Genomic DNA, 24,429 nt, shown 5'->3' on the forward strand with positions numbered 1-24,429 from the left:
TGTTAACAAGACCAGTCAGTTTAGGCAACAGATGACCTGTCAAGTCCACGTCCATGAGGAGGAAAAAGGCACAAGTCATTCTAATGAGGCCTTGGCTCTGAGCAGCCTCGGGCTTGTCTCCTGAAAGGTTTGGGCAACTGTCTCCAGGACATATAAGGGCCAGGAGGTAGATTCCGGGGGAAACCCCTATGAACCACGGGGGCCGGCTGCTGATAATAGGGTGTGGGGAAGGGGGCCCTTGGTGGCTGGGGATCAAACACAAAGTCATTTTCTAACTCAAATCCTGTCTGGGTAGAATGGAAATTGCTGAAGAAGAATTGACCGGACTGGAAAGGTTGGTCTGAGGAAAAATAGGTATCTTGGGGATAGAACAAGACCTGGGGGCGCATGGCCGGGTGACAGGCAATGGGAAGAGGCGGAGAGGGCAGGAGTGGGGACAGGGGTGGGCGGGGAGCTGGGAGTGGCAGCAGGGGGCTGTGCCTGGGAGGAGGCAACGAGGAGGGTGGGGGTATGGCCCTTAGGTCTCTGCTGCTCTGGGACTGCCTTTCAAGTCTCTGGCTAGGTCTGGCCCTTGCAGGGTCACACTTGATCCACTGGCACACTGGTTGGCGGTGGGGCAGCTCCACACCCCAAGCGTCGGCCACATGGGCCAGCAGCAGCTGGGAGAGGTGTCGGTGCGCGAGTTGGTTCCAATGTACCCCGTCTACGTGCCGGTGCCTCTCCGCGTGGCGGAAGTGGAAATGCAAATCCAACACATCTAAATTGTGGTTCTTCGCCTCGACATAGCTGCAGAAGTTGGCCTCGATCACCTTTTTAATCCGGGCCGAGGAAATGGCCGGCTGCTCTTTCGGGAGGAAGCCCCCAGTGACCTTCCTGCCCAGGGGCATGGCCGTGTTCCACACCAGGAGGCATGACTTTGGCAGCACCTGGCCCAGGTGCCTGAACAGGTTCTCCAGGTTCTCCCGGTAGCTGCTAAACCAGTCCGGTCCATACCTGGAGATGTCCCAGAGACAGGAGTTCATGATGACCAGGTCCGGGGTGTGCTCGTGGGACTGCAGCTCTTCCAACACGGTCCGGACATACTCACTGTACACACGTGTTAGGAAGTAGAAGCGCACCAGGTGGTGGCCGGTGCAGAACTCGCGGACCTCGCGGTAGTCGGTGCTGTTGCTCATGATATCCTTCTTGCCTCCTTCCACCAACTTGTCCTGTTCGAAGCTCAGCTCCCCCTTGACCTTGAGCTGGTCGTAAGTGAGCAGGCAATCCTTCTGCAGCAGGAGCACCAGGTCCTTGTACACGGACCTCTGGATGGAGTCTCCCAGGATGACGACGAACTTGTTGTGGAGCAGCTGCTGCACTTCAGAGGACTGCAGCTGGGCCATGACGTCCAGGTCCCGAGGCCCAGCTCCTTTCTTTGCACGCGGGTGGGTCTGCAGAGAGCTAGGACAGAAGGAGAGAGCAGCTGGGAGGAACTCACCTTGGGCAGGCCCTCTGGGTGGGCCAGGAGTGAAGTCTTGGCCTGGGAAGCCCGCAGGGTGGAACTCCACCACCTTAAGGCTGGGAGTGGGGAGAGAGAGCCAGAAGGGAGCCTGGAGCTAGAAGCCCTGCTTGGCCTGGCTGAGGCTTGGGACTTGACCTCTGAACTGCCTGTGGCTGTTTAGAGGCCCAGGTTCCACCTAGCCAGGAGGGGCCAACTCGCCCCGCCCTCCCCCCTGCCGGAGGTGCAAACTGCCACTGGGAAGGCAGCCCAGATGTCTGACAACTGGAGAATGGATAGGCAAACTTTGCAGCTGCTAAATAATGAGTGTGAGTAAGCAAGCACATGGAGAATGCTTGGGATATGTTGAGGAATTTACAGACCACGTGTGCCCCACCTCGCTGAAACCGTAGGAAACAGATACACATAGATAACATTGAAAGAAAGTATGCAAAACATTTTAAATAACAGGATTACAGAGGAATTGCCTTCCCCTTTCTGAAAACATACTTTATATAATCAGATATTACTTTTAGTAACTTAAAAAGAATTCAATGGAATGCAACAGAAAACAAGAGTACACGTGCCAATAGGTCTTGTACGAAAGAGATAACATTGGAAAGAATATTTCCGCTGCTGCAATATTCTTTGCTTTCCATTTGAAGATTGAATATGCCACCCCCCGAACATGACACTATGTCAGAGGGATGATTTTGAGCTGGAGGCAACAAGAATCAACAGACACAAGAAGAGTTCTCTGCACTCACCTTATCTGCCTAAAAGCAGTGCATTCCCCTTTGAGGAAGGTGCCCCTACCCCAACCAGAGAGAAGTGAAGAAAGAAGGCAGGGTGTTGTCAGCACCAAGATGCGTTTGCACGTAGAGCCCAGATTTTCCGTCAGTTTCCCCAAATATTTCCTAGTGTAAGAAATATGCCTCTGATTTATCTTCATAGAAAAGAAACAGCATGTGGCCAGGTGGCTGCTGCTGAATTTCCCCAGAGCAAACAGGAAGTGGGGGGTGGGGAGAGAGGATGAGAGCTGTACACGTAGCACACGTCCTAGAGGCGACTAGAGAAGGCCCCAGCCCATTTTTTTTTTTTTTTAATAACCCAATGGGAGACAGCAAGTCCTAGGCGACCTATTAGGAAATAGGTGATCAAATAGTACTCAGCCAACGAGGCACTGGAGGAGGGTCCAAATGAATAGGCTATAGTCCTTGCCCTACACGCGATCCTGTAAAATGGGCGCCTGCTCTTGAGAGTGTTATTAAAAGTCTCATTTTCGCCATGCTTCTGTTTCCGAGTCCGTCATTTGAAATTTGGACAGGTGAGCCATTTCTCACACTAGTCACTTCCCCACCATTATCATCCCCCGAAGCTCACGCCCTTTTTCCTTTGTTAAAATGGCATATAACCCCCTGAATTTAACTGCTTCTTTGAGTTTCATTTCTTTTCTATGAACTCTAGTGCACACTAACATTAATAAAAATTGTGTGCCTTTTCTCCTGCTAACCTGTCTTTTGTTAGCTTAGTCACAGGACCCCGGAAACTCAACCTAAGAGGTAGAAGACAAGTTTCCCTCCCCAGCACGTTGAATAAAATGTTAAAAATTGTGAAGTTCATCTTCAGAACTTTATTTCGGGTTGCCATTTACAACCACAGCTACTAATGAATAAAAAGGTAGAAACACAGATCAATACTGCTAACAACTCTCAGGCGGGGAGGAAGATGGCACCCACTGTGTCACCCACTCACACAGAGTTAAAGCTGTTAAAACCCACCGTAGGTGATATTTGTAGGCTTTCATGCATTAGTAAACATTTTAATAGGTGTGGGTGGATAGCTATTATTAAATGGCACATTCGGTTTTTAAAAGCTATACTATTTGTGGTTTTAAATGGGTACAAGCACAACAATAAAACCACGAAAATGGGTAGAGCATAAGAGTTGCCCTAAGATGACAGTTGAAAATATTGGCTTAATTTCCCCCAAAGAATCTCCATGCAAATGTTTTTATTTTTATTTTTGGCTATAAAAAAACAAACAAACAAAAACACTTAAAAATAAGATTTAGCTTATTGTGGTGCAACAAAGTAAAACGTAAAGCAAACTCCAAATCCCTTCGGGGCTTAGGCATGTCCATTTGTTTACAATCATTTATTCATCCAACTCACTTATTATTAAGCTCCTACTAAATGCACCACAGGGGGGATATAAAAACACGCAAAACTTGGTCTTGTCGTCCTTCGAGAGCTGATTAGACATACTCATTGATAACTGTAACACACAGAGGAGAGGGCAAGTGCCATGAAAACAGAAGGAACGGGTGCCGTGAACTTTCCGGGGTCTTTGCGAACAGCAGTTGTTTACCTCAGACCCAAGTCTCCAAAGTGCAGGGAGAGACCTCTTCCCAGCGTGCTGTTCCCAGCGCTCCCAGGCCACCCAGCTTTGTGTGCCCTCTTTGGGCTGGCACTCTGGTCATATAGCCTGCGCCTGGCCCCCGGGGTATGGACCATCAACCCCAGCGTTAGAGTTCTCTCTTCCCAAGCTCAGCGGATCTGATGACCTAGTGCTGTCTCCTTCAGTGCTATTTGGCTTGTGTGGTCTAATGGATTCTTTCTCAGGATGTGAAGAGCCTTAGACTTGGACTCACAGATGTGAGTCAAAGCCACTACTTTAAAAAGCAGTGGGAAATCGCATCCTGGTGAGAGCACTGTTTTTGAAGCCAAGCTCTCTAGGTTTCAATCCCAACTCTTGTATTGGCTGGCTCTAGCCGTAGGCAAGTTATTTAGCCCTTTTCTGCCTTAATTTTCCCAGTTTTTAGTACCCACTTCATAGATTTGATGTGAGGATTAAACGTAGTGTTTAGAACAATGCCTGACAAGTAGTAAGCATCGAGAAGAGTTACTATTATTACTGAGAAAGTTTCAGAACACCAGGTTAACCATCTGTAAAAAGGGGATTATAGTTTTCCTGCTGCATGTCTAGCAGGGTTTTATAAAGGTCAAATGAGATGATGCAAGTGAGAGATTTTGAATAAAACAGAATTAATGGATGTCAGGTGCTTTACAAATGTTACCCTATTTATAAGCTAATTCTTAGTATTCACCTTTTATAGGGAAGGATATTGATGTGATGGAGCTAAGACTTAAAGAGACTCCCAAATCTGTCTCTGTAGATCTCCTTTAGACCAGAACTCCCTGCAAGTCATTCTGAATGCTAAAGCTTGGCTCATATCAGGGGGATGAGATAGAAGAAGGTCTTTTGATGTGGCTCCAGGCATAGGCAGGCAAGCATTTACTCTGCCAGCTCAGGAGAGGTGGTCCATGTGTACTTAGCTGTGTGTGTGTGTGTTGGGGGAGGGCGAGGGGAGTGAGGGTAGAAGTAGGGTAGGAAGTGTAAATAAGGCCAGAGTGGCTCAGTGGTTGAGCATCGACCTATGAACCAGGAGGTCACAGTTCGATCCTGGTCAGAGCACATGCCCAAGTTGTGGGCTTGATCTCCAGTGTGGGGTGTGCAGGAGGCAGCCGATCAATGATATTCTCTCATCATTGATGTTTCTATCTCTCCCCTTCCTCTCTGAAGTCAATAAAAATATATGTATTTTAAAAATGTATCTTTTTCTCATCCCATACCATAATCTCAAACAAGAGATATGCAAAAATTAAAAGATCTGGATTTCTGAATAACCAAAGGAAAATTCTACAGACTCCTGGGCTGCCCTGTATCCTGAGCAGGGAACTTAACCCACCCCGATGCTGCTCCAAGGGCTCAGAGCCAAAAATCAGGCAGAAATGTCCATCTAAGAATGTATTGTTCTTCTGCAATGGAACATGCAGATAGGACTGCAGAAAAGAAGGGGAGGGGAAATGACTGGGAAGAAGCATTCCAGTTAGGAGCCAAAACTAAAAGGAAATTCAGGAAATTCTTGATCAAGAGTGTCACAACTGGAACAGGATTAACAAATCAGACACCCGCAGGACTACTGTTATGGGGAAGAATCCTTTCAGCTAAGATGCCAAACATTAAAAACAAAACCAATCAAAAAAAGGAGGGAGGACTCTTTGAGGGGAAGGGGTGAAGTAGAGAATAATTTGGAGACCTAAATCTTCTCTCTCATCTTAAAAACAGTTGGTTACTTCCATTTTCAAAGCTCTACTTATAAAACTGAAACAAAAAAGGGATTTGAAAACAGATCAATGGTCTTTTTAGCCCAGGCTTCTCGCTTCAAATTTGCTAACCTCACTAATTAGTTGGGGTACCTATGTTATCGGTAGATTGCCTCATGCATGCATTCATTCATTCATTCATTCACTCACTCAGTAAGGATCTCTGAGAACCAGATATTGTTCGAGGTGGAAGGAGTAGGTATAAAAATGCAGTCTCTTCGCTCAAGAGGAGTGGTGTGAAAATGGGCATGTAAAAATGTCAGAGAAACTAGTAGCTAAAACTGATGCATGCAAACGAAGCACCAAAGCCTGTAGGAAAGGTCAAGGGGGAGAGGGATGGTATACGGATGATCATTGCAATCTGCGATTCCAATATTGAATGAAAACTAGTTTTTAAAGAGTTTCATGGTGATTCCTCAAGTCATCATTATAAGTAGTGCCATCATTTTCTGTTTTCAAAGTAAAATTTGGCTTTTGGCTAAGGCTCTAACAGAAAAATGCACTAATAGTGGCTGCTACTGTAATAAATTACTTTCAAGTATCTTGCTTAGATTTCTGGGGATAATTAATTTTTTAATAGCTTCATAAGCCATGGCTTGTAAATTATTGACTATTGCTTTATAACTATTACAAACCAAACACATAGCATTTGTTTTCCATTAATCAATGTGTTGTAGAAATTAGGCTAATTTTTTTCTTTTCTTATTGATCTTTATTACAGGAAGAGTGACATTTAATAGGGCAGTAGCTTCAGAGACCCTGCAGCGAAGTCTTAAATCACAGAGGTAATCACTAACAATTAGGATGTTGTTTCAATTGGTTTAGTTGTAGGAAGTACTTGTAACTAGTTTAGGTTTCTTGCATAGGACTAACCATCTTAACGCAGTATTATACTGGGGATATAGTTAATTTCCTTCCAACTGCATTTTTGGTGATCAAATCAATACTTTGAATTCTCCAAGATCCCCTTAAATTGTACAGAAGGTACAAATAAGAAAATAATTATTTTTCATTAACTTAAGTCTACAACTTAGCTATGGCTTGGCATTTGCTCAACTTTCTAAGTGGAATTTAAATTTGTCAAACATTCAATTGCATGTCATATTGTAATAGTAATAATTTTCTAGTTTATAAGTTTGTAATTTTAGGGTGAACTCTTAAGAGTGACATATTAAGGGTGACACTTGACCACTTAGGTGCCACCTCCCTGTGAGTGTGTGACATAGATAAGCCTTACCCTGCAGAACACCCCTGAGGATGACGTGTGTAACTGATACCCACTTTGTACTTTAACAGCCGTGCAGTGACCCACATATAAAGTTTTCAGAAGAAAAAAATAGCGAACAATTCAAACTTCTCTTTGGGAAAGCTTAATTAATGGCCTGTGGGTTGGGGGTTGGAGGTTGATTTGGGGCAAATCAGCTAATATTCACTCCTCTATATAACCTGAAAATGGGGGAAATAATTCAGGCCTACTATTTTAAAAAGTGGTTTTAGGAGCAATTTTTTAAAAATACATAAAAGTACTGAGAGATATCATGTTAAATAATGCAACAGAAACATGTTTTGAAAGCCATTAGAAAGACCGATTCCAATCCTCTACCTCAATAACCTCATCTCTAAAACAGGCTTCAGTTCCTCAGCCCATTAAGTAATTCAGCAAAAATTTGGAGAACACCTGTGTCTATCTGTGGTTGCCATAGTTGTCATTCTGCAAATCTGACCCACACCACCACCAACTATCATGGTTCTTCTACCCCACCCCTACGTTACCCAGTCCTACCCCAGCGTAGGGCCCATATTTCTATCTTGGCTGTTCACTCGGTCCTCCAGCACATCTGAAATTTCAGATATAGCCCTGCCGGTGTGGCTCAGTGGTTGAGGTTCAACCTATGAACCAGGAGGTCATGGTCGATTCCCAGTGGGGGGCATGCAGGAGGCAGCCAATCAATGATTCTCTCTCATCATTGATGTTTCTATCCCTCCCTTTCCCTTCCTCCCTGAAATCAGTAAAAATATATTTAAAATATCAGATACATATGACACAAATGGACAATTGAAACTGCAGCAGTGATCTTCCAACTGGGCTCCATGTAACCACAAGTGTTTCTTGTAGAGGCAGGAATCATGGACATATTCAATTTGTATCCCCCTATCAGGCTACAGTTTTAAATTTTTAACCCTTTTGCAATAAAAAAAAAAAATCAACAGAAGAATTTTACACACTTTAAGAGTCTAAAAACCCTTAAGGCAATATATTGTTCCCACAGTAATAATGTAATATAGAAATTTCGCCTAGGCTAGGTAGCTCAGTGTGTCGTCCTGATACACCAAGGTTGCAGGTTTGGTCTCGTCAGGGCACATACAAGAATCAACCAATGAATGCATAAATAAGTGAAACAACAACTCATTGTCGCTCTCTCTCTCTCTCTCACTCAAACCAATCTATAATTTTTTTAAAAACTTCCTATGGACTATAGAAATAAATGCAGGAGGCATCCTTTATGAATGAAGTGGGGTCATAAGACCTCGTATGCAAGTAACTTCTATAAAAGCAAAAGGTAAAACTACGGAGACTTTAATCAAATAGCCCCATTAAAAAAACTTCTAACAAAAGGATTTCTTCCTTAAAATGAAAAAAATCAATTCACATAAACAACAAGATATCGGTCATGTACTGCTTAGGACAAACGTCCACATTATGGTCTAAAGTTTAGACTCTAAACCATTAATGAAACTACATTTGCTAACTTCCTTCCTATGACTCGGTAACATAGTGTTAGAGAGTAGGCAATGCCCTGGCTTTGCTTCCAGGAAACACCGAAGTCAGGCTTGAACTCTGGCCCTGAACAGCTGTGTGCTCTTTGGTTGGCTGCCCAACATTCGGAGCCAGTTTTCGTTGGCATCAAACAGGAGTATTATCACCAACCTCACTGGCAAACAGTGAAGATGGAAAGAGGTCACGGCAACGTCTATCAGGGGCCTAAGGACAGGCCCTGCCGTGCATTCAACACCTTGAAACCTCGGCCACAGGAACCGCTCCCGGCTGGGACTCGAGAGAGGAAAGCCCGAGTCTACAGACAGCAAGCACCTCGCTTTGTTCCCTCCCCAAACCGTCGGACCCGCAGGCCCCCTTTCCTCCCTCCCGCAGAGGCAGAGAGGTACCTCCTCAGACGCAGAGGGGATCCTCAGCTCAGGTGGCCGTCCTCAGACCTCCTCGGGGACTGCTCCAGGATGTCCCCTGGAGAGGGGATAATTATGCATTCCACTTCTTCAGTCTCCTCAGCCTGGCTCCTGCCGTCAGCATTAGATACATTCCAGTGTCTTTCTTCAAGAAAGAAAGGAAACTTCTTGGACTCCACCTCCAGGACAGTCCTATCTTTGGCCTCCCCTTCAAGGCCACGTCTTACTTAAAAGAGTTGTTTGCACTGGCTGCCTCCTGGGTCCTCACCTCCCACTCACTTTTTTTTTTTTTTTTACTTTAATTTGGCTTCCAACTCCATCAAACCAAAGAGATGATTGTCAGTAAGTCCCCATTGATTTCCTTGTTGCTCCTTTCAATGGCCATTTCTTGGTTCTTGTCGAATCCCTAGCATTCGCAGCTCCGGGGCTGGACCACCGGCGATCACTGCCCTCGGAAAAACTGGAGAGTCTGACACACTCCTCTCCTCGCTCACCTTCCCGTATCCTTTGGGAGTTCTCTTTCTCCAGCAATTCCCCAAACGTTGGTCTTTCTCAAGGCCCAGTGGTCGACTTCTTTCTTCTTTTCATCAACATTCTTTCCCTCGGTAAATTCATCCACGTTCATCGCACCCATCCATAAGGTGGCCACACGTCCCTGTGTGCCCCAAACTGTTCTGGTTTAGCCTACTTTTACCAGCAAAATAGATACCCTCCCCCCCACCCCTCCACCCCACGTCCCAGTTTAGATGCAAACAAAATATGTGGTCCCCTTATCTGTTACCATTCGTATGCAGATGACTCCGAATTGAGGCCATAAAGCAGTGCGGCTGAGGGGGTGGGCCCTGCAGCCAGCCCCCGGGGTTTCTATCCGGCTCCACTGGTCACCAGCCTCTGAGCCCCTGGGCGGGTCAAGCACTTCAGATTCCTCCTCCACAAAATGGGAACTGCTCTAGGGATTTCTCAAGAAGTGAGGGTTAAATGAACAGATCTAAAACCATCAGCATGAGGTCTGCCGCATTTTAAAAAAAATGTATTTTTATTGATTCCAGAGAGGAAGGGAGAGGGATAGAGATATAGAAACATCAATGAGGAGAGAGAATCATTGATCGGCTGCCTCCTGCATGCCCCCTACTGGGGATCAAGCCCGCAACCCAGGCATGTGCCCTTGGCCGGAATCGAACCTGGGACCCTTCAGTCCGCAGGCCGACGCTCTATCCACTGAGCCAAACCGGCTAGGGCCTGCCACATTTTTAAGTGCTCAATAAATTTAGCTAGCCAGGACTTGTCTCCTGAGTTCCAGACATACCCAGGTAAGTGCAATAAAGTTCCAAGGAGGTGAGGGGCGGGGAGGGGGGACAAGGGGGAGAGGGCCAGGAGTAGGCCAGTCTGTGTGGGCCTCTTATCACTTCTAAATTCTCTAGACGCCCATTTATCCTCCCAACAAACTGTGGCTGAATTCCTAAGATATTTCTCTTGTGACCTTTGAATGCTCTTCCTAAGGGTCAGTACCGGTCCTCTGTGGGAATGGTGGCAGCATTTTCTTGCTCTGCATTTTCAGAGAGCAGCTGTATAATTTACGCTTGAAACATTGGCTATAAGTAAGTGGAAATAGGTTCTGCTTCTGAACTGCTTGAATTGAGTCATTTTTATTTTTCACGGCTGTGGCTGTTTCCGAAGACATCAAAATGATATTGAATGACAGCCTGGATATAGAGCAGTGCAACCATTTCTTGACAATAAAAAAATAAGGCATAATTCTTGAAAATACACTTGAGGAAGGAGGATGGTGTGATGTATTTGGGGGGAGCTGAGCACAGCGAACAATTTCACCTCTTAGATTTTATGATTAACTTCTTTAATTTCTGTAAGGTACTCTTAATCCTTACTTAAGAAAGGGTCTCAGTTTGATTGAAATACTTTCTAAAATGGTATTTCTATTTTACATGTGTTTTCAAATTTCCTATCTTCACTTTCATTTGATAGGCTGGCATAACTTCAGTGGGTTGCATGTACAAACTTTGTTTTTTTTAACCTACGCTATGATCCTTCTGTGAATCTCCCCAAAGCCCGTGGGTGAAATAGAGAGCTTATGTACACTCAGAGGGCTTTTTCTCACCTCTTCATGTTTGCTCTGCAACTCAGCATTGAATGTTCCCTGTCCCCGCTCCTCGCCTGAACTTGTGCTCATTCTTTAAGACCCAGTTTCAAATGCATTTCTGTCTGCGAGCCCTCCCTGTTTTCCCAGACAGAAACATCTCTCGGTCCTCTGACAGATGCCTCTGTTTAGCACGTGGTTCCGTTTTGTGCTATTTTTAAATGCTCATTTGCCTTTCTACTGGAGTCTGGAGTCCTGGGTCACCAAAGTGGGTTTCACCCATCCTTGTACCACTCACAGCTGAGTGTTTTATGCACAGCAGTTAGCATTCATTGAGCATTTACTCTGTACCAGGCCTATTTTATTCTCACAAACTAATGAGGTGGGAGCTATTACTCTCTTCATTTCATGGATGAGTAAACTGAGGCCAGGAGAGGTTATGTCAGTAGCCCAAGGTTGTTCAGCTAGTGGAAGGCAGAGCTGGTCTTTCACTGACTGGGAATCTTCTGATGGAGTAGGTAGGCGTAAGGTTTTGTTTTGTTTCTTTAGGAGGAAATATGGCTCCAGAGCCTGAGCTTTTAACCTTAGCTATAAATGTTTGTTGATATTTTGAGGGGAGAAAAAAATAGTCTTATCTAGAAAAATAATATTTGCATGCTGTTTTCCTTTTTATTCTCTGTTGAAAAACAAAACAAAACAAAGCAATGTTTTGTGCCCAGCTTTAACTGTTCTCCCTGAGAAAGCAGAGCAGATATGAAGTCAACTGAGGGCCATTTTTATCACTCTGACAGCTCATTTCTATTCATGTGTCGATGGAAAGCGAAGTCACTGCCCTAAAGTGATATTTTTATACTTATGCTGACTACTATAGATTCTAATCAGCGGTTAGATAAAGAGTCCCCATGGTTGAAAAGGGAGGGTGATGGGGAGCTAATAATGACTCAGTTGCTTTCCGCTGATGCACAGGTTGGATTCTGAAAATTCTGTCTCCAGGAATGGCCTTAAAGGCCATTTAACGAGTGAGCATGGGGCTGAGTCAGCAGGCTGGGGCTCCCGCCGCCTCTGCAGCTCAGGTCACCTCTGTTCACATCCCTTAAACGGGAGAGATGATCCTTATGCTCCTCTAAGGAGGTTACACAAAAGAGCTTTTAAAATGGATATTTTATTGTTGCTACTATTAGCAATGTAGTATCTGAATACTAAGTGTAATAGTGTTTCTACGGGGAAATAATTTGAGTTTAAATTTTTTCTTTTCTTTTATTTCATTATTATTTTTTAAGCCTTATCTGACGACTTGTTTAGAGAGAGAGAGAGAGAGACCAGTCGGTTGCCTCCTGTACACATCTCGACCAGGAATTGAACTCACAACCTAGGAATGTGCCCCGACTTGGAATTGTACCCGCAACATTGGGTGCACGGGACGACACTCCAACCAACTTTTTTTCCGACCAGGGCTTTCTTTCTTTCTTTCTTTCTTTTTTTTTTTTTTTTAAGTTTTTGAGTTTAAAATTGGGATTTTAAAAGCCAGTCTCTGTCTGCCTAGTTCCTTACGCATACTATTTCTAAGAAGGATCTGGAAGATGCGGGTTCCCACTGCTGTGTGTGTTAGCAGCGTGCCTGAGGATGTCCCCCAGTTTCAAGCCCTAGGACTGGGAACAGGAGGAGGGACAAGGTCCAGGAGGTTCGGAAGCTGACAGAACAAGAGTCTGTGCTGGGGAAATAAAGCAAGGAACCAACTTCAGACACCAGGCTTTTCCCAAGTCCTGTTTCCTCCCTTCAGCTCTGCTTGGACCTTTGAGCTTCTCTTTTTCTTGCCACATCCTGCACAGCTCTCAGCCTCTCCCTAACCCCTCAGGAGCAAAAATAAGTCAACAACCCAGCACTGCCCTACTGAAGGGTGAATTGTGGAAACCAAAGGAAATGCTCCATAAACTCTACAAATGTTAATTATGGTTATTCTGAGCCACCTTAGTACTTGGGGGGGGGGGGGGGGGGGGGATGGGATTAAGTAGTTAAGGGAGATTTCCAGTAAATGAAGTATTTAACTTATTACTTAGTAACACTAGTTTAACTTGTTATTCAGTAATGATTTAGTACCCACTCCAGCAGTAGTTACATATTTTACCTGCTTACCTATTCATTCCTCTTAAGAACCCTGTGAAATTGGTACTTACCCCGCCTCCATTTTACACATTCGAAAATGAAGATTGGCAGATTGAGTCATCTGACCAAGGTCATCCATTTTCTCAAAAGCAGAGCTGGGAGTCAAAACCGATGCCAAGCCTTTGTGGTCAACCACAACATACACGACAGCATGTGCACCAGACGCGTCACATCCTTTCCTGTTCACAGCCTGCTGCTTCCTCTCACTGTACATTTTCAGAGATTTAGTAGTTTGTTATCAATCCTTCTTATTATGAAATAACAGTTGTCTCTGTAGGGCTGTTCAGTTAAGTGGGGGTGGGATGGAGTGGCTCGGATGGTGATTCCTTCCTACAGAAAGTACCCGAGAAATGAGAATGCCAACAAAGGTAAAAAGTACCTCTCAGTTGATTCTAGATCTCTTTCCTAGAGACTCCTTTCTCGGCTGTTCAGATACCGGGCTGAGAGAGAGCTCAGAGCCTGGGCTGCAAGGCAGATAAGTTCACCTCTGGGTGCTGCTACGTTGGTGAGCGAGCCTCAGGGGAGAGGATGCCATTTCCGGTGGCATCTGGGGCAAATGACCGGAGTCAGCATTTATTTTCTCGCATTAGGAAGCGGAAGCCTAATGACTGAAGCTTTAAGACGTTGGCAAATATGAGACACAAATTGGTTAGTAAGCCCAAAGTATAGCATCTTCCTGGAATTTGACTCTGAACTTGTTTTCATTTCATATTTCTCAGTAGTTTGGGTGTAGCTTCTATGGACTACCCCCCCCACCCCCCCACCCCCGCCACACACACACACAATTCAGACCCTTTGTCTTATTACTCTAGCTTGTGTGGTGTGTTCACAGATGAAAAAAAATGACGACTAGCGTGGGCAAGGAGGGAAAGATGGTGAGGGGAAAGCGAGGGGAAGTGAGAAGAGAAATGGGGAAGTATAGGAAGATGACTCCCTTTTCTAATTAAATTTTAATAGTAATAATCCTGTACTTCCGTGTGGTGCTCCTCCCAATGCCCTGTGGGTAGAATAGCTCACTCCAAAGCTTCAGGACACTTTTCTGATTCCTTCTCCTGTTCCATTTGAAACCAAGTGGTAACTGGAAGGAGTGGGGGTGGGGGTGGGGCAGGAAGTGGTGTTCTGATTGATTAGATGTAGATCAGCTTGGAACTTTGTTTTCTTTTTCTTTGAAAGGATATGCTTTGGATGAGGGGGAACATCACCTCCTCTGCAAATACCAAGATGAAAGAGGAAGAAATGAATTTTTTTTAAATGAGAAAATAAACCCCTACAAAAGTTTTTTGAAAATAGTGAACCTTCTGTAGGTGTTTTAAACACCAGGAAGCAGCCTTTCTCCATTGCATGAAATGGCATAAAATAACTAACAAACAAGAGTAACTGATTCCCAAACAGTCCTGAAATGCACGCCCTGCGTGCTTCGTTTGTCTTTTAACACTATGCTCTTTAGGGAACCCGGCCTATAAAGCAAACATGGCTGTCTTTTCTTGGGAAACGTCATTTTATTTTACTTCACTGATACTCAATGTGTGGCTTAAAAGTGAATTCCACACATTACACATTGTTTTTATCCTCTCGCCAAAAGCCATAAATCAAGCTATTTTGCATCTTTTCATGAATTTTAATACAATCATTATTGTGTCTCAAGGCAGGGCTTCACCTAGAACCCATCTGATAACTTTAGTATTTTAAAATTTTGAGCAGTCTATTGCATAACTTTGAAATTTTGCCATTATTTGATTCTAGCATTTCTGTGAGTTGCAAATCTTTCCAGTCCTTTAGTTTCCAGGTAGTCTGTATATTGTGAGAATAAGAGAACAATCTAGGGGGGGTGGGGGGAGAGACAGGACTAAAATTTGCATAATTATTCACAAGACCAGAGAACGCAGGAGCTTGAATAAAGCAAATGATAATCTTGATTATACTTGCTAAATTTAAAATAAAGTTGTTTAAGACCAAGCAATAGATTTTCTACTAATTTTCCTACTTCCAAAAACTTATGATACATGGAGACAGTTCTACTATTGGTATTCTGGCCCCATATGTGCCATAGCTCAGTGTCTGGCTTTCTTTCTTATCCATCAAACGTGGCTTTTTCCTAAGGGATGGTGAAAACTTACTTATATATATATATATATATATATATAAATATATATATATATATAAAAGGCTAAGCGACTGGCTGACCCGCCGATTGGCTGGTAGGTATGATGCACACTGACCACCAGGGGGCAGACGCTCCATGCAGGAGCTGCCAAGAGACAGCAACTTTGCAGAGTGTCCTCTTGCACTCCGGGACCCCTCGGGGGATATCAGAGAGCCGGTTTTGGCCCGGTCCCCGCAGGCCTGGCCGAGGGACCCCACCTGCCAGAGGGACTCCTCTCACTCCACAGATGCCCTTTGAGCCCCAGCGCCACCCCAGGTGCGGCCAGCTGGGGAGGGACCGAGAGAGGTTGGCTCCAGGGTGTGTCCAGCCTATCTCACCCAGGCCTGCCCCGCCGGCCACCTTCTAATTACTTTCCTTTCAATGTGCACGAATCCGTGCACCGGGCCTGTAGTGTATGTAATGTTCTACACTTATTTATAATGTGCTATCTCACAGCAGATCCCCCTTCATCAAATGAGGTGAGCTCTAATTGTCATCTTTCCTTTGCAGATGGTGAAACTGAGGCTCTCAGAAAGCTTCATGGAGCAGTGCAGGGACTTGGAGCCCTTCTGGCCAGTGTCATCATCCCTGCCCTCTCAGTGGGAGGCCAGACAGGGCCTACTGCCATTGTCATCATTCTTAAGTTATTTTGCTTATTTGTAGAAGGCTTTTAATGCACATGGCACACAACTTCAAAAGGGATAAGGGGTATGAGTGAGAAGTACGTCCCCTGCCCTTTCTTGTTCCATAATCCCTCATTTTCCCCTCTAGAAGCAATACTGTCATCGGCTTCTTGTCTACTTTACCAGAGATATTCTGTACGGATATTCTAAATTTCTCTGAAATAGTTTATTCTCTCTTCCTTCCTTCATAAGAGTGACATGAGCCGGGGAACGAAAAGTGGTCTGGTTCTGGATATATGTGGACGGTCGAGGTGATAGGCTTTGCCTGGGAGAAGAGGTGGGTGAGAGAAAAGGAGAGGAGACCAGGCTAGCTAGCTCTGGGGTTTTTGGCCTGAACAACAGGAAGGATGAAGTTGCCATTTACTTAGATGGGGAAAATTTGGGAGAAACAGGTTCGGGGAGTGAAGGTCAAGTGTTAGGTTTGGGGCTTGTTGCATGGGAGATGCCTTGGGCGCATTCGGATTGAGATGTTGAATGGAGATTTGGATAGACAAGTCTGGAGCTCAGGGGAGAAGCTGGAGATATCAATTTGGTTTGGATGCTGTCACCTAAGGAGAAGGTGAAGCTAGGGCAAAAAGGAGTCCATGAATTGAGCCCTGGGGCACTCTGGGCAGAGGAGGTCAGGAAGATGAGCAGGGGGCTGTAGAAAAGACAGAAGGGAGGAGTCGGAGTCCGTGAAACGGGAAGAAAACTAGGAGAGTGTGAAGTTCCAGAAGCCAGAGGAAAAAGGGTTTCAAGGGCGGATGCACAGGAGGGATTGATTGTCTGTGTCAGAGACAGTTGATAGGTCAAGAAGGATGTTTGACCATTGCATCCTGTGAGACATCGGTGCCCTTGTGGAGTGATGAGGACAAAGGCTGATCAGAATGGTTCAGAGAATTGGAGATAATTACGCCCTCCAAGAGTTTTACTAAAGTTTTTCTCTTTACTATGAAGAGAAGCAGAGAATGAGAAGTCAGCTGGAGGGCGGAGTGGGGTTAAGAAAGTTTTATTTTCTTTTAGGATGGGAACAATAATAGCATGTTTGTATGCTTATGGGAATGATTCAGTAAGCAGGGGGAACAGACGTGCAGGAGGAATAGGGGGAAATTGCTGGAGCAATGTCCTTGAGTTGGTGACAGGGGTGGGATCTAGTGCCCAAGTGGAGGGGTTCACCTTGGATGGGAGCCAGGACAGCTCAAGCAGAGAAAATGGGGGAGACAGCACAGGAGCATAATGCTGGTGTATGGGTAGGTGCGGAGGTGCGAGCTTGTGGGGGGTTTCCTGTTTTGTCTTTGTCGGTGAAATAGGCAAAAAGGTCAAGGTCACCAGCGGAGAGAGAACCTGGGGAAGGTGGAGTTAGAGGTTTGAGGAACAAGAAGATTTGAAATAGTCGACTAGGAGGTGGGAGAGGCTGTAGTTATTGAGCAGCATGGAGACCCACTTAAAGCTGGGAGCCCTGCCCTAACCAGTTTGGCTCAGTGGATAGAGTGTTGGCCTGCGGACTGAAAGGTCCCAGGTTCGATTCCGGTCAAGGGCATGTACCTTGGTTTCGGGCACATCCCCAGTTAGAGGGTGTCAGGAGGCAGCTGATCGATGTTTCTCTCTCATTGATGTTTCTAACTCTCTATCCCTCTCCCTTCTTCTCTGTAAAAAATTAATAAAATATATTAAAAAATAAAAAAGCTGGGAGCCCTTATTTAATGGATGTTGGATTTTTTTACTCTAGTCTGTTTCAGCCACATGGGTGCAAATCCAGAGTAGAGAAAGATTACATTTACCCAGGATTGGGGTTTTACCTTTTGATTTCTATTAATGCATGTTACTATGCCATTACAAATTTATAATTTATTTTAAGCCATAATTTATTTAAAACCAAACTCAGAAAAGCCAAATATTTTAATTAGACAGCAAAAAATATTCTAAACACAAGGGCAAAAATAGTGTTCCTTTTATATTAATAACCCTTCAATAGTTCCAGTCACAGATCAGTTTAAACTTATCTTTAAAAGGGCCATTGCCATTTTATCCACATTTTCTATTTCAAGGAACACTTAATTTTCGTATGTTCTTGGAACAGAGTGTTTCAAGCGGGCCAGAAATCAGACCACTAAATATTTACTTTGTAAATAAACTTTGTTCAGCCACCTGGTGTGTGTTTGTGTTCTATGCCTGGCCACCTTAAGATGAAGGACCAAATTTGCAAATCACAAAACAATATGTGTTTTATTTGCTTGTCTGACTTGAAACAGTTTACATATTTTTGATACTTTCTCTTCTAAGCATTGGCCTTTAGCATTCTTAAGCACATATGAATAATTTGTTTCTATTGGAGCACAGAGACTTCTCTGATAGTATGGTAAGAATCTTGACACTCGGGATTAAAACTTCTCGTGAGTTCAGTTTAGTAACTGAACTACATTCTGCACTAAGTCAGTGCATGTACCCTTTTGTGGTATTGAGCAGCAAGGCTAGAGGTGTTGGGACTTGGGAGGTTATGGGTTAAGAAGAGCCAAATTGCCCTAACCTGTGTGGCTCAGTGGATAGAGCGTTGGCCTGCTGACTGAAGGTTTGATTCCGGTCAAGGGCACAGGACCGGGTTGTGGGCTCAATCCCCAGTAGGGGGCATGCAGGAGGCAGCCAATCAATGATTCTCTTTCATCATTGATGTTTCTATCTCTCCCTCTCTCTTCCTCTCTGAAGTCAATAAATATATTTATTAAAATATAAATATATATATATAAAGAGCCAAATTGGTGATTTTACCAGGATGGATGGAATTCAAGAAGTAAATTTATAAAAGACCCCATTCTGTTAGACCTCTTAAACTTTTCTACAAACTTTTCTTAGAATTCTTATGTTTCACGCAAATTCTATATTCTGCTCCAGTTTAGCTTAGGGTTCAGAGCATGGCCTTTGCAGGCAGAAAATTGAGTTCAGAGCCCCAATTTGCAACCCATGAGCTGTGTGACTGGGAAAGTTACTTAATATTCTCAGGTCCAATTCCAGCTGTGGACTTTGAATATGCAAAGTGCTAAGCAGAGTGGGATACATTTAATAAATGTTCAATTTATTCTAGGAATGAGTATCCATACACCCATGCTTTAGTAATATAAAATAAGTACTAAATTATATTACTAATTTAGCAATATAAAAATATACTTTAAATGGTTACCATTGCATAAAATGTAAACATTGAGAAGTACCTTGTTGGATGGGTACCACTTGGACTGGTATGCTCCTATCCCTGCAGAAACTGGTTTTAAAAGTGGGAGGGGTGACAGATCATCCTTAGGCCAAGATGAGGCTTAGGGATGTCAAGTGGCCACTCAAATCACACAGCCAAGCTAACAACCAAGCTTGGATTAAGAACCAGCCTCCTGAGTCCCATAGTCCCAGAGCGACAGTTCATGAGTTTCAGGGGGAAAGGAGGGGGGTTATAGCCCCTTCACAAAGAATTTAATACCCTGGGAGAATCTGGCCTTGAATTATCTAGATATATAAAAGGCTAATATGTAAAGTGTCCCCTCGGGAGTTAGACCGTGAGACCAGGAGTTCTATTGTTCACTAGGACGTGCACTGACCACCAGGGGCAGCATGGAACATGGTGGGCGCCCCCACTGGGAGTGAGGGAAGGAGGAGGCAGGGAGGTGGGGAACCTGATTAGACCTGATCAGCCCTGATCACTGGCCAGGCCAAGGACCCTACCCATGCACGAATTTCATGCACCAGGCCTCTAGTTTAACAATGTCCCTCACCACTGAACAATACTCCATTTTATTAGAAGACTAATGCTGGAAACCGATCATTGTCTCACTAATTAGAAAAGTGTGAACAAGGAACCTGGAAGGCTGGTCAACCTTGAAGCTCTGCAAGGTCAGAGCCAACCACTCCCTATCTAATTAAGACAATGGTAACTGAGGCAACTTTCCCACCAAATAATCATGTAAATCCTTACTGATAAGGTAATCTAACTGTTACTGGAATTACCTGTCTAAGGGCAATGGGTGTATCCCAAACCTGAATAAAAGGGATGGCAAGGCCAAAGCAAGGTGGTAGTCCTCCCACTGGAGGTGGGCTTCCGCCTGGCCCCCAATATTCCCAAATCAATACTTTTCTAGTCTCTTTCATTTGTGTGCGGCCTTCTCCAGAACCTGAACCCTGAACCGGAACCCTGAACCACACGGGACGTGAAAGGGGTTCCCACAGACTAAACCACTGGCTTAGTTTTCTAATTCCAGTGTGCTCTCCCTCTCTCTCTCTCTCTCTCTCTCTCTCTCTCTCTCTTCCCTTATTACCATCTTAACCATTTTTAAGTGTATGTTTAGTAGTGTTAAGTATATTCACATTGTTCTGAACCATCTCTAGAACGTTTTCATCTTGCAGATCTGAAACTCTATCCATTAAACAACAACTCTTCCTTTGTCCCTCTCCCCAGCCCTTGGCAACCACTATTCTACTTGCTGTTTCTATGAATTGACTATTTTAGATACCAATAGAATGAAATTATACAGTATTTGTCTTTTTGTGATTGGCTTATTCCACTTAACATATTGTTTTCAAGGTTCATCCATGTGGTAGTATGTGACAGAATTTCCTCCTTTTTAAAGACTGGATAATATCCACTGTCCAGTTCTCTAAAATTCACCTGATTACCACATTTATAAGAGCATAGCTTTGCCAAGTGGAAGGCCAGTAGCTCTCAGATAGTCTATTTATGTTTGGTTTTACCAGTTAATTGACTTAGCTATTTATTAATTGCAACACATTTTCCTTTCCTCAATCCAAGTTAGCATAAACTATGCAAATGAAAAACCCTTCATCCTAAACCAGAAATATTCAAGGAGCATCATCTCTCTCCTAATCAGAGTCTGGCAAAGAATCTTCCCTTCCCTTTCATATTCATGATCTGCATTTTTAAAATTTCTCTTTAACATGCCTTATGTTTTTCTTCTCACCTTGTCATATTTGAAAGCACTATCCAAAACACTGTCAGTTTTTAAAATATGATATTTCCCCAAAAGAGCACGCTTGTCAGTGGCATTAGAAATTAAGTCTAACAGTGGTAACATTACTTTTTGCTAAAACCAAAATGCTAACCCTTCATGTATTTGCACGGTAGGATTATGAATGCAATAATTTTCTTTATTTTCAAAGCTATCTGTAACTCGGTCATAGTACATGTATAAAAAATAAGCTCCCAAATTTTAAATAATTTTAGTTGCTAAATTCCTGAAATGAAGTTGCTTTGTCCGGTTGTCTTTGGTGCACGCTGCTTTTCCTTCCTCGCTTCCTTAGATAAAACCTCCCCGCGTGCCTCCACATGCCAGGCACAGTGGTTGGCACCCAGAACCTGAGGCTGCGTGAGACAGGGTCTGTGTGTTTAGGAGCTCAGTCAGTGAGGGAAAATCGCAGAAGCAGATGATGATAATTCAATGTTGGAAATCACTTCTATTTCTGAAAAGGGATTTTAAAAATTTTACTGAAAATAGCACTGTGAATGTGGCTTCTGGCCAGACTTTTTTCAGATGTATATTTGCTTTGTAAATGTAATGATTGACCCAAATTGCATCATTTATTAAAAAAAAAATCTATTGTGCATCACTATTAAATTCTTCTGGTAAAATACTAGCTTTTAAAATATTTTTCCAAATTATTAACAAAGATGTTACTGGTTGCTTCCTTGTTGCCTTCCTTCCTCCTTTGGGGGGCACTCTTTTCCTTATCCTATCTAATAAGGAGGGAATATGCTAATTGACCCTCACGCCATCGCAAAGATGACGGCGCCCACAGCCAATAAGGAGGGAATATGCTAATTGACTGCCACACCCTCAAAAATGGCGGCGCCCAGTATCCTCAGTCCCCGCCAGGGCAGCAGGTACGCGGCAAGGCCGGGCCTGCCCCCAGGTGGGTCCGGCCACTCCTCGCACCTGCTTCCAGAGTCCCCCAGTCCCCTCAGCTGCCCAGCCACCCAGGGCCAGCCCGAGGTGCAGGCAAGCCTCGGATGGCTGCTGCCCAGCCGCCCAGGGCCAGCCGAGGCTTGCGCTGCCAGCAGTGGCAGCAGCAGAGGTGTGATGGGGGCATTACCTTCCCCTGATTGCTGGGTCACCTCCCATCCCTGAGGGCTCCTGGACTGTGAGAGGGGGCAGGCCGGGCTGAGGGATCCCCCTTCCAGTGCATGAATTTTCATGCACCAGGCCTCTAGTTATATTTATTGTTGAGTCTCTGAAATACATTTAAATAAATGAAGGAGAACTACAGAAATCACTTTCACTGACTGATGTTTACCAATTTAATTAAGCTATGACTGTAAATCTTTGAATCATATGTCAGCATTCTATTTTCTTAGTCATGATTTTTTAAGAGTTGCATAACTATAGACTCAGTCACCTTATATATTGGTATCAGAAAAAAGGCTGTGTTTATTTTTCATGTAGAGACTTATTCTTGGTGATGCATGCTATGGAGCAGTTTTAAAGTACATGACAATGCACTGACTGGTTTGGCTCAGTGGGTAGAGCGTCGGCCTGCGGACTGAAAGGTCCCAGGTTTGATTCTGGTCAAGGGCATGTATCTTGGTTGCGGGCACATACCCAGTAGGGAGTGTGCAGGAGACAGCTGATCGGTGTTTCTCTCTCATCGATGTCTCTGACTCTCTATCCCTCTCCCTTCCTCTCTGTAAAAAATCAATAAAATATATTAAAAAAAATAAAGTACATGACAAAATAGCTAAGCATAGAAAAATGTCTTTGTGCTGCTGATTGAATAAACCCTGTGATGATGCCAGGATCCAATCTACTCCTGGCTTCTCTTTTCAGTCAGGAAAGTCACTCTCCACCTAATTGCTCCACGACAGAGATTGCAGGATCATCTGTGACTCCTCCCTTCCCTTCTTCCACCAGGAGCCGAGTCGATTCTCTCCTCCTCACTCTCTGCTCAGTCTACTTCTCTTCCTGCAGCCACTACTTCCGCGCAGATGTGAAATCCCGCTGTGGCTTCCTAGTTCATCTTCCCACATATGTTCTTTCCTTCCTCCACCCCATGCTCTAACCCGCAGTCCTGGCTTTTTCTCAGATGCAGATCATCTAATTTCACTTCCCTTTCATAGGGGGAATTTAACTTGTTAAATCGTATCAAAATCCTCCTGAAAATACCAAACCTTCTGCCTTTTCTTAATCGGGCATATTAGCCAAATACATAGCATCCCCCCAGTGAGGCCTGAAGATCCCAAATTGACAAGGCACCCGGTTCCCTCGGATCACATTTGCAACAACAGCACTAATAATGATTGCTATCTTTTATTGGGAGTCTACTTTATGTTCCTGACATCTTATGGCCATTAGTTGTTACCTTTTAAACCACCCTGCAGGGTAGGTATTACTGTCTCCATGAGGGATATGAAATGAGGGAAAGGGTTCCCAGAGGGTCAGGTTTGGCCCCAGGCCCGCCAGCTATGAAGTAGCTAGATCTAGAGCCAGCCCACGTAGGTCAGCCTGCCCCTGCTCTCTGCCCATCCCCAACCCCGGGGAACCGCACCGCCTCCTGTACAGGTGCCACTTCCGTGTCGACAGTGGTGCCACAGAGAACGGTGATGTAAACGGAAGTGGAAACACTGGCAAAGCCGAGCAGGCTGTTTTGTTACTGGGTGGAGGGCCGCAAAGGCTGGCACCGAGATGAAAGCACCAAGCCCATCACCTCCTAACCTGTCACTGTTCTGGTTTCAGGCCTGCGTGTGGTGACAGCAGGCTCGAGAATCCTTGGCATTTGGTGGAGTCACGGAATCAAGACCCTCAGGAAATTTCTTATACCTCATTTACTTAATATTTTATTCTGATTGCTGACACTCCTCAGAGAAAAACACAACCAACAGCAAAATGCGAGATATTATTCAGAGAGCTGTGTTAGCTCACAGTCTGAAGGAGAAGCTGTCTTTCACAGAGCTTGATTAACCACAGACTTACATTTCAGGAGGAAGTAGGCAAAGAAAGAATCTGCAAACCTTACTTAGTTTGTTAAAGAAAACTAGAGAAAGAGCTTATTATGTCTTTAAATGAAAAAGCTCCAAATGAAAAAAAACAACAACACTAAAAAACCAAAATGTTTTGTTTGAATAAATTCTCTCAGTGGATGTCTTAAGAATAGGGGACCCAGCCTGGCCGGTGTGGTTCAGTGGTTGAGTGTCGACCCAGGAACCAAGAGGTCACTGGTTCGATTCCCGGTCAGGGCACATGCCTGGGCTGCAGGCTCGATCTCTGGTAGGAGGTGTGCTGGAGGCAGCCGATCGATGCTGCTCTCTCATCGATGTTTCTATCTTTCTCTCTCTCTCCCTTCCTCTCTCTTTAAAAAAAAAAAAATCAATAAAAACTTAAAATGAATAGGGGACCCGGCTCACAAGCCCGATGCAGGTTCTTTACCTTGCGGTTGTGTCTGATGAGGAGGAATGCATACTTACGTGTTTATGCAACGATGATTTCCTTATTGTCATGTCCCTTCACCGCTTAGTCCAGAGGAGGAAGGGAGGGAGTTCAGTGGAAATG

At 44.4% G+C, this 24,429-nt stretch overlaps 1 protein-coding gene across 2 annotated transcripts; it reads right to left on the reverse strand.

The window, feature by feature from the left end:
• Positions 1–24,429, reverse strand: PCED1B (PC-esterase domain containing 1B). 2 transcript variants are annotated; one of them, XM_008140591.3, is made up of 2 exons: positions 24,345–24,355; positions 1–1,440 (listed from the first exon to the last, which is right to left on the reverse strand). In XM_008140591.3, exon 2 carries the CDS (start codon positions 1,380–1,382, stop codon positions 81–83), a length of 1,302 nt encoding a protein of 433 aa, XP_008138813.2. In that variant the 5' UTR covers positions 1,383–1,440; positions 24,345–24,355; the 3' UTR covers positions 1–80. The 2 variants fall into 2 exon arrangements, 1 of the variants encoding a protein (XP_008138813.2); XR_008556511.1 differs by lacking the exon at positions 1–1,440 and adding an exon at positions 21,311–21,349 and having other exon boundaries at positions 24,345–24,429.

Source organism: Eptesicus fuscus, chromosome 7, assembly GCF_027574615.1.
Source record: "Eptesicus fuscus isolate TK198812 chromosome 7, DD_ASM_mEF_20220401, whole genome shotgun sequence".
Taxonomy (NCBI): Eukaryota; Metazoa; Chordata; class Mammalia; order Chiroptera; family Vespertilionidae; genus Eptesicus; species Eptesicus fuscus.